Source organism: Podarcis tiliguerta, assembly GCF_965153285.1.
Source record: "Podarcis tiliguerta genome assembly, chromosome: 7".
Taxonomy (NCBI): domain Eukaryota; kingdom Metazoa; phylum Chordata; class Lepidosauria; order Squamata; family Lacertidae; genus Podarcis; species Podarcis tiliguerta.
In genome coordinates, this window is record NC_139540.1 from 49,221,811 (window position 1) to 49,236,267 (window position 14,457).

Below are 14,457 nucleotides of genomic sequence, written 5' to 3' on the forward strand. Positions count from 1 at the left end.
CGGGGTACCTCTGGGGCTTGTAGTCCTTCCCGGCCAGCCGCATTTCTTGCCGCGTCTTGGTGGAGAGGGAAAGGGAGGCACGCTTGGCACGTACGCCCAAGTAGGCGCGCCCGCCCACTTCTTACGGAGGAGGAGGAAGGCGCGCGTGGGTGACCCGGATGCAAAACTGCGCCTCGTTTCCTGAGAGCGGGACGGTAGAAAAACTCAACTTTGGCGGGTGAGGAAGGTGGCTGCGCAGCGGGGCCGCTCGCAGGGTCTGAGGTTCGGGGCGGAGAGGCGTCGGCGGCGTCCTCGTGGCCGGGCAGAGTTAGGCGCGCTGTGCCGGGCGTAAGTTTGGGCCTACGCCGCCTCGCACCGCTTCGTTTTTCTGAGGCCTTATAGGAGAAACGGTCGGTGGTGGGGGAGGGGAAGAGTTTTGGCTATTTGAATAATAATAACGGGGTTTCTCGCGCCTCTCCCTTCGTCCTGGAGTGTGAGAGGCCTTTGGGATCGGGGACGGGAGGTTTCCACGCCATGGGACCCGCGAAGGGAGCGCCTGTAGCTGCGGGGCCCGACAGCCCTGCGTTGTGGGGCCCGTAGTTTTTGCTGGCGCTCACAATGCGCTCCGGAGCTGCGGTTTCAAACCCTCGGGTCAGAGCGAAGTGAACGGCTGCTTACTTCTGCTTTGGCCTGGTTCCCAGGAAACTTAGGCAGTCTTCAGTCTGAACGTGATTTTTGCTGGGAGTTAACTCCTTGAGCACAGCGGGCCTCGCCCTCCCCGCCCTTTTCGAGTAGGCGTGCATGGCATTGTTTGGGGTGTGGAGGTGGTCGTTCCCTTTAATGGCAAACTCAACTGAGGGGCGCTCGCGGGATTGTAGACAAAACGGACCACCGAAACAAAAAGAGATGAGCAGCCTCAGGGAACCCCCAAGTTTGCAAGCATACAAAAATTAATAAATAGGAGTTTGTATGGAAGTTATGGTCGACCTCCCCCAGCTGCCCAGTGGTCACAATAATACTAGGTGGGGGACACGGTAATGGAATAGACCATATTGGAAGATAGCATAATACACAAGAGAGCATAATAATACATATTGCTAAACAGCCTGTTTGTCTTGGCCGAGGGCTTTGTGGGAAGAAATTTGGATTGCTGAGATAGATGCTTTAAGTACAGTAGATAGTTCCATGAACTATTTTAGTTTTCTCATGGAAAATGTAAATGCCACCTTGAGTCTTTGTCTTGAGTCTTTGTCTTTCGACAAAGAGGCTCAATACACTAATGATTTTTTATATATATAAAAAAAGATTTAAACATCTTGGGATTCAAAATCAAGTTAGGCACAAATGAGCACATTTTAGCATTCCGATTTTAAACATAACAAGAACTCCATTTAACATGCAGTGTAAAACCATGACCACATCCGGTTTATCATGTTAATACAGTATCAATTATAACTGAGAGTGGGGGTCTGAAGACTTGTCTTACAACAGAAAAAATATAACTTTCTGTTTGCAGATATTTATAACACAATAATATTTATTGGAAGCATGGCTGAGTTACTAGACAGCGGAAAGAAAAAAAGAAAGAAATTTGAAGAAGCTGATAGCGCAACTGCTAAAGACTCAAAGGATGATTCATCTATCATAGCAAATGATGGTAAAACTTCTAGTACATGTGATGAAGATAAGGGAGATGGGAGTGCTCTTGATGACAAAAGACTGAAAAAGATGAAATTTGAATCTGAATCTGAAGAGGTTCCTGCAGATAAAATGGTGAGTGTTTCAAACAGCAATTTTGAAGCCTTTTTCTCTTTTAAGCATTTGTGCACTGTAGGCAGAAAATGTCTGTTTAGTTGTAACACACATTGATCAAGGTCATCAACTTTATATACAGATTGAGCTAAGGAATTTTTCTTCCATACCAACATGACTCTCTTTCCACAGGCTAGTGTTACTGACACAGCCAGTTTGGGGGTTCCAGAAGCTGGAAAGAACTTGGTTGAAGAAGCAAAGGGAGATGCTTCCCCAGACCTAGAGATAAAGCCTGCTGTCACAGTGGAAGAAAATAAAGCAACAATAAATAAAGAACATTGTGACACAACTGAAAAGGGAGATGTCAGTGCTGTGGACAGCAGGAGAGCAAGAAAAAGAAGAGGGGATTCTGATCTTGACCAAAGCCCAACAAAGAAAAGAGTAAGTGTTTCCATAGCAGTTCAGTCTTTATTCTTGAACTGTAGCAGCACTAAGGGGGGGGGGGAGCTAGTCTTTATTTCCTTAATCGAGGGATGTGTTTCCTTATTCCTCTGGATGTTTTTGGACTACAGTTTCCATAGTCTCTTATTGGCTATGTTTGGGGCTGAAGGGAATTGGAGTCCAACAACATCTAATGGGTCACAGGTTTCCTACAGACTTTGTCTTTGTTTGCATTCATGTGTCATGACAAAACATAGTCAAATGGCTCCTGCTTGGCTCTTCCCGGTACAAGAAACAAATTGTGACTCCCGACTTAGCGTTACATCTGAGCTGACTATCTTATTCTTGCTTTATGGATTGCATGTGAAGCTAAGGTTTGATAGGTTGTAATGCTAAACAAGGGTTCATAATTCTTTGATCACACGGATGGAGAGTAAAGCAGGAGCAATCTTTATGTTCACAATAAATGATTAAATTTGTCTTAATGGCATGCAGACTGAACATATGGATGATCTCCTGTTAAGACTGCTTGCTTGCATGATGGGACTTGCAGTTTCTCTTCTTGGTTCTCCAGCCGGGTATCTACAAGTTTTAAAACAGATTTTGGGAAGGTTCTTCCAACCCTCGGGAGCAGATTTTGGGAGCACACCCAGCAGGAAGTGGGTGAAAGGAAAAGTTGCACTGCATAGGTCAACTCCTGCTTGTGCTACATTGGATCTTGCTCTATGTGCTGTTTAATCTTAGGAATTTTGTATGAAACAGTACTTTTATATGTTTATTCCTAAAAAAAAAATTCCTTCTGGGTAGGGTAGGAAGCTGGAAAAAGCTGGACAGAGTTCAAGGTAATCTAATTAGTTGCATGAGACATGCTATTATTTTTATAGTGCTATTACATTTCCAAAGTTATTTAAGTTACAGTATTTCTAAGGTTTTTTAAGTACAATAATTTGTTGATCATCTAGTAACGTTCTTATTTACCAAGTGATTTTATTCTCGATTTCTACATCAAAACCAGATACTCTACCTACAAATCAGTTGTGGTGTTGTTTTATGTTTGTATAAAGCTTTTTTTTTTTTTTTGTACTGTTCATAGTGCATAATGTGCTGTTCCTAGCACATAATGCTACCACTATTAGGAAAGGAATAGGAGTAGGAAGTTAGAAATGTAGGTTGTGAAGATGGTAGAGTCATCAGGTTTTGGATCCAGAGTTGCTGTGTGCCTTAAGTAGCAAATGAATGCATATAAAGCCTTATATTTTTCACTTTATCTTTTATTTGATATTCTTGTGCAGCATACTGAAACTGTAGCAGCACATTATAATAAGCTTGAAGAAGTTGGATTGGAACAGCGTAGTATGAGTCGCATTTTCTATCTTCGGAATTTTAACAACTGGATAAAGAGTGTGCTCATTGGTATGGCTATATATTTTGAAATATATATACTTCTAGTGTATTCATATTTTCAGATGCTACTTTGTTGGGATTGAAGAAAAAGCTGCATTAGTAGTACAGTTAGGTATGGTGGGTCAGATCTTGCCCTTGATTTTTGAATCCCAAATATGAAACCTAATATCTAAAGCAAAAGAACCACTATAATGTTCACACGTTTACTCTGTACAGTGCTCCTTAATATAATACTAATTTATTGTTTGAATGATTTGAGTGAATTCTGTGATTGAGTGTTGGACTAGGGCCTGGAGTTTACTGGATGATAATGAGCTAGCCAGTTTCTCTAAGCTTAACCTGCCTCAGAGTTGTTAGGATAAAATGAAGAAGAGAACCATGGCTGTCACCTTGAGACAGCATATGAATAGTAATAAAATAATTACACTATATTTAGATATGTATTTCCTACATCTATCGGGGTCTCTGGCTCTCAGTTTTAAGTGCTATGAATGTGTAATTGCAAAATTATTGTGAGCTAAACTACAATATTTTTTCTTTAAGAGATAACAAAAGATAGATGCCAAACCTATACATTTACCTGGGAATAAGTTCCAGTGAATTCAGCAGAACTTATTTCTGAATAGGCATGCATAGGATAGTATTGTAAATGCCTTTTCCATGCTTACATTTTAAATTTATCTCAGACAAATGAATTTTCTTTGCTTTTAGTGGAGTGCAACTTTTTAAGTTACTCATGAGATGGTAAAACTCCCAGAATTACAAAAGGAAATGGACAATAGATGTATTTTTTTATTTATGCTAAAGATTTTATGTGTCTTTTCTTTCCTAGGTGAATTCCTTGAGAGGGTGCGGCAAAGAAAGCAAAGCATTGCAGTTTTAGACTTGGGATGTGGCAAAGGTGGGGACTTGCTAAAATGGAGAAAAGGCAGAATTAGTAGGCTTGTGTGTACAGGTAAGAAGGCAAATTTGATATGAACAATGTACCTTGGGTTTATTATTCATAAAACTCAATTTTTTAGCAAATAAAAATTCACATTGGAAGCCAAGTTTCTTCCGATATATGGGTACCTCCATAGAAGAGTCCTGCTGCTTGCCTAAACCTACCAGCCTTGCCATGGTAAGGAGACACGGAACAGAGACTTCGTGGATTATCTTAAGGGTTTGGCAGTTTCATTTTGTTCTGTATCTTCTTCGCAAAGAACTTGATTTAAACACTGAATCACTTAATATTTGGAAATGCATAAACTGTTATTTCAGTTCCAACTGTTTAGCAAAACTGGTCTGCAATGCCATTTTCTAGGCTTTGCCAACCTGTTGCCCTAGAAATATTAGATAGGCATTTCCAATTAGACCTAATCAGCATAGGATGATGGAAATTGTAGTTCAATAGCATATGGAGGGCCACATGTTCAGCATTGATGCCATATATGGTATATGATATATGTCATCTGCTTACGTTGAAAAACTCTGCAATTGTCTTTAATTTATTGTTGGCATTCCAGTACTGTATTTTCATAGCAAGTTACAAAAAAGTTATACAGAAACAATAACAAACAGAATGTCCCCTCCATCCCTTACCATATTGCTCTGTCTCTATGCTAGATACGCATTCCAGGGCTTGACCTTTGGAAGTTGCTATTTCATTTAATGTGATTACAGCTTGAATTCTTCATTGTTTTGGCTTGAGCTGCTTGTTCTTTTTAAGTTCAGGTATTTTACAATTATTATATCCTGTGGTATGGCAAGTGCTATTTTTTAGTAAAAATTCACTCTGCAAATTACTTAATTGAGATGGCTCCTGGGGTTGTCTTCAGATTTAATGTAAAAGCAAATTATCTGTGAAGGCATTTACTCAAATAGCTTGCTGAGAGTTCTTTAACTCTGAAAGATGAGGTTGCAGTGTTAAGAGTGGTTTTCAAGTCTTTTGTTCAGATATTGTTGTTTATTGCTTTCAGGAATACTTTTCTGCAGCTATTCAAAAGTCTAAATTAGGGTTTTCCAAGCCTGTCACCCCTTATATTTGTATTCACTGCCTGTTTAGTATAGCTGACATGATTACTGCCTTTAGCTCACTAGCAATAAATGGCAAAAAGCAATCCCAGTATCGACCTAGAGATGGCAGCACAGCCTCCTTTTTGTTTTCAAAAATGTGTAAAATAGTTGTGTTAGGTAAGCAGTCTTAAGTTTTTTATGGTCAGAATAAAATTACTGATAATTTTCTTCACAGCATTAAGAATTCAAATTGAAAGTTGTCAACTTACAAAAAAGTAGTGTACTAAATCAATTTTTTTTTAATTAAAAAGTTTTGAGTTAAGCCAAGAATGTGACACAGCATTAGTTTTAAGAAAAACACACATCTCTTCCTAATGTAAATATTTAATATTAAATTATGAAATCTTTTTGCACATAAGGTGCAAATGCTTTTCTTTAATTCTTAAGTGTTTTGGTTATGTACAGTGATTTTTTTTTAGCATACCCTATGCAGATCTCTGAGTAGTTGTGATAAGCAGTTGCCAAATAAAATACTTTTAGCCTTCAATTATATACTTGCCTTCTCCTGCTTTACAGCTTTCTGAAGAGTTTTTTGATTATGCGTTTTTTAAAAATAGATATTGCTGATGTTTCCGTACAACAGTGTGAATCGCGGTACTATGATATGAAAAACCGTGGTCGTCAAAATGAGAGAATATTTAGTGCAGAATTTATAACTGCTGACAGCACAAAGGTATAGTTATTCCATGTTTTTTAAAATTAATGGTGGGTGTCTAAAATGTAAATGAAGGGAAAGGTTAGAAAACAAATGTGTAGAAGTAAACCAGCCATTGCATTATTTTCTACATGATTGCATAGTTAAAAGACAAGGTCTGCATGAAAGTATTACTTCTTTGATAGGGTCACTTTATCAGGAACTCTAAATAGGTTAATGTAACTATTCTTGTATGTGCTGTAGTGCAGATATTTGCCTAAAAATAATTTATCTCCAATATCGGTGTTTTCTTTCCAGCAAGAAATATTTTTAGTTGTAGTTTTTAGTTCCTAACATTGGAGATAGGAAAATATAATGGGTTGCAGTGATTTAACTTGCAGGTTGTCAGTTGAAAAGAGCAGAAAAATAATCAGAAGACTTTAGGTTTGTGCCTCCTAGTTTAAAAAACTGTGTTTTTGTGGTAAGCATACTGGAACAATGCAATCGTTTTCCCATCCCAATTTTTTTCCTAACAGCAAAAATAAACAATTCTCTTCTGTTTGTCTTAGGAACTTCTCTACAAAAAGTACAATGATCGAAACATCCACTTTGACATTTGCAGTTGTCAATTTGTGTATCATTATTCTTTTGAGACATATGAACAAGCTGATATGATGCTTAGAAATGCCTGTGAAAGACTTTGCCATGGAGGATATTTTATTGGCACAACTCCAGATAGCTATGAACTTGTGTAAGTGTGTATGAATGATTTTTTAGATAATAATTGGGGGTGGATACTTTTCAGACTTCGTGTAGCATATTTACACATGTAAGCTTGTTGAGCACTCTTGGAAGAACTAATGTTGTACTGGTACATTAGAATAGCACAGTCACCCACCTGTTTGTTAGGTCTCTTGTCTGCAGTTTTTCCACACTTTCCATCCCACACCTGCCTCAAAATACAACAGTTAGGACATGAAAATGAATAAACTTTCTCCACAGGTTTTGCCAGACTGTAGCCACAAATAAAGTCTGGTGTCCTCAAGAAAATTCCAGACCCTCTCCTTGAATTTCCATCTTTTGTCTGCAATAAGTCTGGAGATTTTATTCTACTATCTAATAATTCACTTGCCAGCAAATGCAAAGGCCCCTGACTACCTAGTCCAAATATATGCAATTTAGCTAGATGTGCATTCTGGCAGGCAGGGCAGAGTATCTTGGTCTGCTATAAATATTGGAAGTACAGTTGTATCTCTGGTTACGTACTTAATTCGTTCCGGAGGTTCGTTCTTAACCTGAAACTGTTCTTAACCTGAAGCACCACTTTAGCTAATGGGGCCTCCCACTGCTGCCGCGCCGCCGGATTAGCTGACTGGCCCAAATATTTGGTTAATCTTTTTTTCCAGTTATTTACATTCATAAAAATGAATTAGGGAGATATATATTACTGAAGTTACTTTATATACGGGAAATTAATATATTATTGCTCTAAATAATCCTGGGATAGGATTTTATCATTGTTTTACTGTATCTGACTTCATTAGTGAGGTTAGAGATATGTAAACAAGCCCATACTGTTGTGTTATGTTTCAACAAAAGAGTTAGACGGTTGTGTGGGTTTTTAATTCCGTGTCGATTTTTATTATGCTATCGTAGAAAGCGTCTTGAAGCTTCAGAAACAGATTCTTTTGGGAATGAAATATACACAGTGAAGTTTCAGAAGAAAGGAGATTACCCCTTGTTTGGCTGCAAGTATGATTTTAACTTGGAAGGAGTGGTTAATGTGCCAGAGTTCCTGGTCTATTTTCCATTGCTGGTAGAGTAAGTTTTTTATGTTTTACCTTTTATTGTGTGTTTGTAAATGAAAAATGGTTGCTAAAGGAGTGCTATGTCAGCTTTTAGCCAATTGAGCTAAAATGTGATAATGTGGAGGTTGGTCCATCATATCCTAGATATTTGAACAAAATCTGACATGCCCTCCCTTCTAACCGCCTTCCTTTTTCTTGCCATCTTGTTAAAGCCAGGATACTTGGTTCTACAGTGCCATGGTATCCAGTTTTGTCTTCTATACTGCATAGCTGTTTTGCTTCCTTTCTGTGCCAGGTTCCCTCTTCTCCCCTGCTTATTATTTCCACTATAATGGCTGTTTTCTGGTCTGTGTTTACCAAGGCACGCCTGAACCTATTAAAAGTGTATCCATAGCTTGGATACATTGCCACAGTCCACATTGTACTTCAAGGACATGATATATATAAGTATGCATTGGTGCCAATGCCTAAGCATTTCATAACTAATAATATTGAATATCTAACCCCCTGAGCTACACTTTCAGGGTGTGGTTGCTGTTATAGTTGGGCATCAGTAGGTGTATGCATGCTGTACTATGTATTTATATACGATAATACATACGTATTTTAAATGTACAGTACTGTCATTAGATTTTTAAACAAATATATATGTTCACATTAAGTAGTGGTGAATTTAGATGAGTTGCAATGTTTCTTATGATCTTGTCATTGTGACACACAAGTAGTTTTTGGAAATTTGAATTATGCTTTGATGATCACTCATAATTTGTGTTTTGTGTTAATTAAGTATTTATATTTCTAACAAAAATTATTTTTCCTAGAATGGCCAAGAAGTATGGCATGAAACTAGTCTACAAAAAAACTTTTCAGGAGTTTTACGAAGAAAAGGTTAAGAATGAAGAACATAAAATTCTTTTGCAGCAAATGCTGGCATTGGAGGTTAGTTTTCAAATGCACATAGACAGATTTGTTCTAATTGTCAGCCTTGTCAACTGTTGTGTTGCTTTTTGATAAACACTGTGCAGTAATTCTAAGACAATTCATATGTTTACTTAGGCTATACTAGTTATCCATCTTACATTGCATTTGAGTGGGATTGTGTTAGGTATGCTTTATTTCATGTACCCTGATATCTTGGTTTGTTCTGTCAATGTACAATCACTGTGCAGATAATTACACTGCAGTAACATTTTTCATTTATTATAAACATGCTCACTTGGAAGTGTCCTTTTGATAATCTGTAGAAGATAATTCTAAGTTGATGTGCTGTACTTTGAATCCCTCCATTTCAAAACTTTCGGCTCATTGTAGTGCTAATGGCCTACTTCTGCAATAAATAACAATCATTAAATCATCATCATTAGAAATTTAAAGGATCTTGTATTGATACAAGTGTTGGGCATGTTTAGCCTGGAAAAGAGAAAAAGAGAAGACTAAGAGATTATATGATAGCTATCTTCAAATTCAGTGGTACCTCAGTTTTCGAATGTCTTGGAATTTGAACGGTTCGGTTTTCGAACACCAAAAACCCGGAAGTAAATGCTTCTGTTTTCAAACACACCTCGGAAGTTGGAACAGCTTCCACTGAGGTACCACTGTATTTTTCTCAATTTTCTCTTTAAATTTTCAGACCGCCCTTTGTGCCTTGGTTTTCGAATGTTATGAAGTCGAACGGTCTTCCGGAACGGATTACGTTCGAAAACCGAGGTTTCACTGTATCTAAATGGAAGATTGAGAAAGCTTGTTTTCTACTGCTCCAGTGGGTAGGACCCAGAACCAATGGATTCAAATTACAAGAAAGAAAAATTCTGACTAAACATTAGGAAGAACATTCTAGTAGAATGAGCTCCCGAGGTTTTTAAACAGAGGTTGGATGGCCATCCATCAGGGATCCTTTCGCTGTGAACTAGATGATTTGTATGAATCTATGTCTTACACATCCCAGGCAGTGGTCTGAGGACACTTCTTTCGGAAGCTAAGCAGGTCTGGATCTGGCCATTGCATGGAGCATGCTTAGGAGCACAAGGTGAACCCCTATGAGTTTCATCATACAAGAAATCAGAGCTATAAATGTGGAATGCAAGGTGACAGTGTTGGTGACACAGAATACATCTTTCATTGGGTCAACTGCTAAATAGTATTAGGGGGCTTACAGTTGGAACTATTATGACTGGGTATAAATACCTCATTTCTTTGTCACTTTTAGGTCAAGGGCAAAGTAGGCATCAGTACACACAATTTGTGTCTGAATTTTCATTTGGGCAGGTACACAACAGTATTTTTTAGTTTGCCAGCCCTTGGCTATATTTGCAGTAATTCTGTATAATCTGTTTTTTCCCCAGAAATACCCTGCTGATGAAAGTTCCAGGCTGGTCTCAAATAAAAAAGAGGACTATGAGCATGCAGAAATGCTTAAGAATGGTGGGAAAGCCAAGTTACCCCTTGTAAGTATCAAGTATCCCATCTCTGGAGCAGATCAGGCTGCTTGCAGCCCACTCTTTGCCTTCTGTGTCTCAACACTTGCCAAAGCTTATGCATGTTGGGTTGGGTCCATGGAACTGAAAAACTCAGGATAGTGCCCTGAAAACTCATTGATGGCCATGTGCTAAGTGGAAAAGAGCATGCCTTCCTGATAGCGCCATTGTGAAGCAAGAAGTAGTGACAAATGCTGGCCACCAATGGTGCTGCTAGATTTCTGTTCTTTTGTTTTGTTTCTGCAGAATTATGAAACTTCTATTGCCATTCTAATGCGCTTGAGTACTAGTCTCTCTGGGCATTAGAGCAGCTGCAGGGAGGCCTGTGCAGGAAGTGGCCTCTCATTGTTGCTTTGAAAATTTTCAGCCTTGAAAGGAGAAGGAAATGTGCTATATTCCCTTTTGTTTGGCATCTGAACTTTGGCAATTACAGCAGACTTATTTCTGAAGAGATAGTCCATAGTCATAATCTATGGTGCTCAAAATCTTATAGTATCAGCTTTGCAAATTAATCTATAAAAGCTATTAACATATAACTGTACTAGACAGCCTTCCCACCACATACTAATGCAGGTCATTTGCATCCTTAAAATAAAAGAGAAACTGCTTGATTACAAAAACTCATGTGTCTCCTTCCCTGAATGTGCAATCAGGCATAGCTAAGTACATAATAAACCGCCCCTTTACAGTGAGATACTTCAACTCACTGGTTGATCACCTTCTAAATGTGCTAACAGATCTTTCCCTTTCAATGAGAATACTGAAGTACAGTGATGCATGTTTTGGCTTTCTGAAATCTGAAACTATTATTGATATCTGAAGCATTAAAATATTGCAGCAGGAAGGAACAGTTTGTCCCTGGAGAGAGAGAGAGAGAGATTCCTGCTAATTGCTTAAAATGTATACAATAATTTGCTGTCTGTAAATGTGACATTTTCTTTCTTTCAAGGGAACCCTGAGTAAATCTGAATGGGAGGCAACAAGTACGTACTATAACTGATGTTTAAATATTACTATAATAGTTCAGTATTGTATTTTATTCCTCCAAACCTGTTCTATAGCTGTCAGGCTAGTTTGTTTTTAAAATGTAAGAATTTCTCCAGCGGGAACTTTTTATGAGGGTATCTGCTAAGCACAGAGTTTTCAGGAAAAACGGGCGATACATAGCTGCTATGTAAAAATGTCTCTAGATCACAACTCAGCTCAAGTATATCACAAAGTAAATTTAGTAGCAAAACTGTTAGCTAACCAAGATTAACAGCAAAACTGTTAGCTAACCAAGATTTGTTCTTGGCTGTAGAGCTTGTGGTAAGCGAGGCTAGAGTTTAACCACAAGCCCCAGTTCAGATGACATGGTAAGCCAAATGTTGGTTTAGCTGCTATGGGAGCACAAAGGACCAGACAGGTGTTGGAGTGACTACAACTTCCTCTCTGGGAATCTGCAGTTTGGTGATTTGGCTTACCATGGTGTGTGAACCAGGCCAGTATTTTTTCTATTAGGTATAGCCAGACAGGTTTGGTGCTATAATTTTTTGGCTTGCCTTTTGGTTTTGGAGGCTCATAATAGCTGTCAGAGCTCTTATAAACAGAGTCGTGCCCTGTGTCTGGCCAAATACCGAACCAAATTGGGTTGACCCAGAATCTGGCTGGATCACCTAAAGTGAAGTGGTCTTGGCAGTAAGAGAGACGGGAGAAGGAGAACTGCAGGCATCTTGCATGTGTCTTCTTTCCCCCTCCCAACTGAATGTTTAATTAGGATTTAAACCCCCGCCCAACCACCTGAATGTGCAAGGCCCTTGCATCAGTTGATGGGCTGTATCTGAGTGAGGTTGGTGGAATGGGTCAGACTGGGAGCAATCCAAAGCCCAGGAGCACCACTGGAACTCAAGGCCCTAGCACCAGTGGCCTCAGATTGGCAACCCTTGCTCTAAGCTCTATTAGATGGTTATATGTTGTCAGATTTGGTTGTTTATGAACAGAAATCTTTGAAACAGGAGAAGGTTAATGCTTTCTTTTTCAATTTTTTCCCAGGTATATATTTGATTTTTGCCTTTGAAAAGCAGCAGTAAAAGAAGGCCACAAAAACACAATTGAAGTGATCTAGCATCCAAAGTGACAGTTATTTTATATTTTTATGTTTAAAAATGTGCAGGACACAACCAAATTGGGCAAGCTTACCTATGGTTTATGGTTGACTGTCTGTGACAGATGGAATTTTGTTTTGTGTGTCTGTCTATACACACATACACACACAATATGATTTTTTGTTTGGGGGGATGATTGGGTTCTTACTTTTAACAAAGGATACATTTCCTGAAATACTTAGTTTGCGTTCAGATGCATTGGTTCATTACTGACTGCTTATAAACTTACAGCATGACAGTGATCACAGGATGAAGAAATTATAATGTATCTTCCATCCAGATGGTAATCCAGCTGTTGCCATACTCTTTCAATACCTTGACAAGCCAAGGTAGTAAGGGTCTTGGTAATGTATTGCTCTTCATGCTGTTTAAGCTGCCCCCAAGTTTTGAAGTGTTCATCATGCAACAAGTGTTTATTTGAAATCGCCTGTTCTGCTTCACAAAGTTGCAGACAGGCAAATTAGTAAATGTCAGCTGAATTCAGAACCACTGCACTCCTTGGAAAAATAGCTGCCCCCATTCCAGAGCTATGTAACTGGGTGTCTCCTTTTAGAGGAGAAACCTTTGTCAGCCAGTTTAAGTGAATGACGATGTGCTTGCATGCATGTGAGCTCTGTGCATCAGAATGCCAGACATCATTCATTGGTTGGGCTTTTTATCGCCACTCCACAGTGCAGTATTTTCAGTGTTAAATAATTGTGGTTGATGTGTCAGATGGGGAAGTATTTGGAGGAACACGAATTTTGTTGTTTGTGCTCATTGGTGTGTAATTTTTCATAGTATGTGATCAAGATTAAATAGAATTCTGTTCTGTACAAGTGATATGTGTCTTGAGTTTTGTTTCCTTATTACATGACTGTTTATGCAGAATGGTCCAAAGAACTGAATGTGCAAGTCGCAAAACAGTCACTAAGAATTTTTGTCACCGAGAACGTTTGGAAACTAGCTGAGCTTTGGAAAGCAGCATAGAAACACAGTAGAATAAAGTTAATTATATAGGGTGAAATTAAACATTACTGTGAGCCATTTTAGTGAATCTTTGAACAAGAGATCCTTCAAATATTTAGAGGAAGTAAACTGCACATCAGAACTGCTTTGCGTGTCATGATTGTCCTTTGTGCATGTTTGTATCTTGCTGTGTGTGACGCAATACATAACTCTACATATATATGGTAAAACACATGTTTGTGTTCATCGAACATGAGGGATATGTGTAAGGAATTGTTTATTGAATATTGCCCATAAGATTGAGGCTATATAAACTCATGTCGAGACATATATCCTAAGGAAGCCTAATCAGAGCCCTGCAAAAGCATCCAGTCTTTTCAGTGAAAGCAAAAATCTTTTGTTAAACAAGAACATGAAAGACTAAAGGAATTATGATAGGAAGCACTTTGCAAAGGCAGAAATCAAGAAAGCCTAGAAGGTAGCAGACTTCTATCAGATTGAGTGAAGACTGCAAGAATCAGCCACAGTCCTGTAGATCACAGCAGGATCTGGTTGCATTCCGCTCTTGTTACGGACTTTCAGCTTATGAACATGGCAAACCCAAAAGTGTTTCCTTCCGGGTTCGCCACGCGCAGAAGTGATCTGCACACTTCATGCATGCACAGAAGCGCTCGATCACGCCGCACACATGCGTGGAAGAAGTGCTCTAGTTGCGGACTTTTCGGGGTGCGAACGGCACCCTGAAACGGATTAAGTCTGCAACTGTACTCAAAGCATCTGGAGTGAGGGCAAGAACATGTGCACACCTTTGTGCCACA

General features: G+C 38.9%; 1 protein-coding gene across 3 annotated transcripts; it reads left to right on the forward strand.

Annotated features, from left to right (window-relative positions):
- The first annotated feature begins 17 nt into the window (after window positions 1-17).
- RNMT (RNA guanine-7 methyltransferase) lies at window positions 18-13,509 on the forward strand. Of its 3 annotated transcripts, none has more exons than XM_083450167.1 (12): window positions 18-217; window positions 1,496-1,752; window positions 1,924-2,172; window positions 3,465-3,585; window positions 4,409-4,531; window positions 6,189-6,304; window positions 6,835-7,016; window positions 7,922-8,086; window positions 8,895-9,012; window positions 10,416-10,517; window positions 11,497-11,530; window positions 12,579-13,509. In XM_083450167.1, the coding sequence occupies exons 2-12, from the start codon at window positions 1,528-1,530 to the stop codon at window positions 12,614-12,616; spliced, it is 1,473 nt and encodes a 490-aa protein (XP_083306293.1). In that variant the 5' UTR covers window positions 18-217; window positions 1,496-1,527; the 3' UTR covers window positions 12,617-13,509. The 3 variants fall into 3 exon arrangements, with proteins under 3 accessions (XP_083306293.1, XP_083306295.1, XP_083306294.1); XM_083450169.1 differs by having other exon boundaries at window positions 130-217; window positions 1,628-1,752; XM_083450168.1 differs by having other exon boundaries at window positions 181-327.
- The last annotated feature ends 948 nt before the right edge of the window (window positions 13,510-14,457 follow it).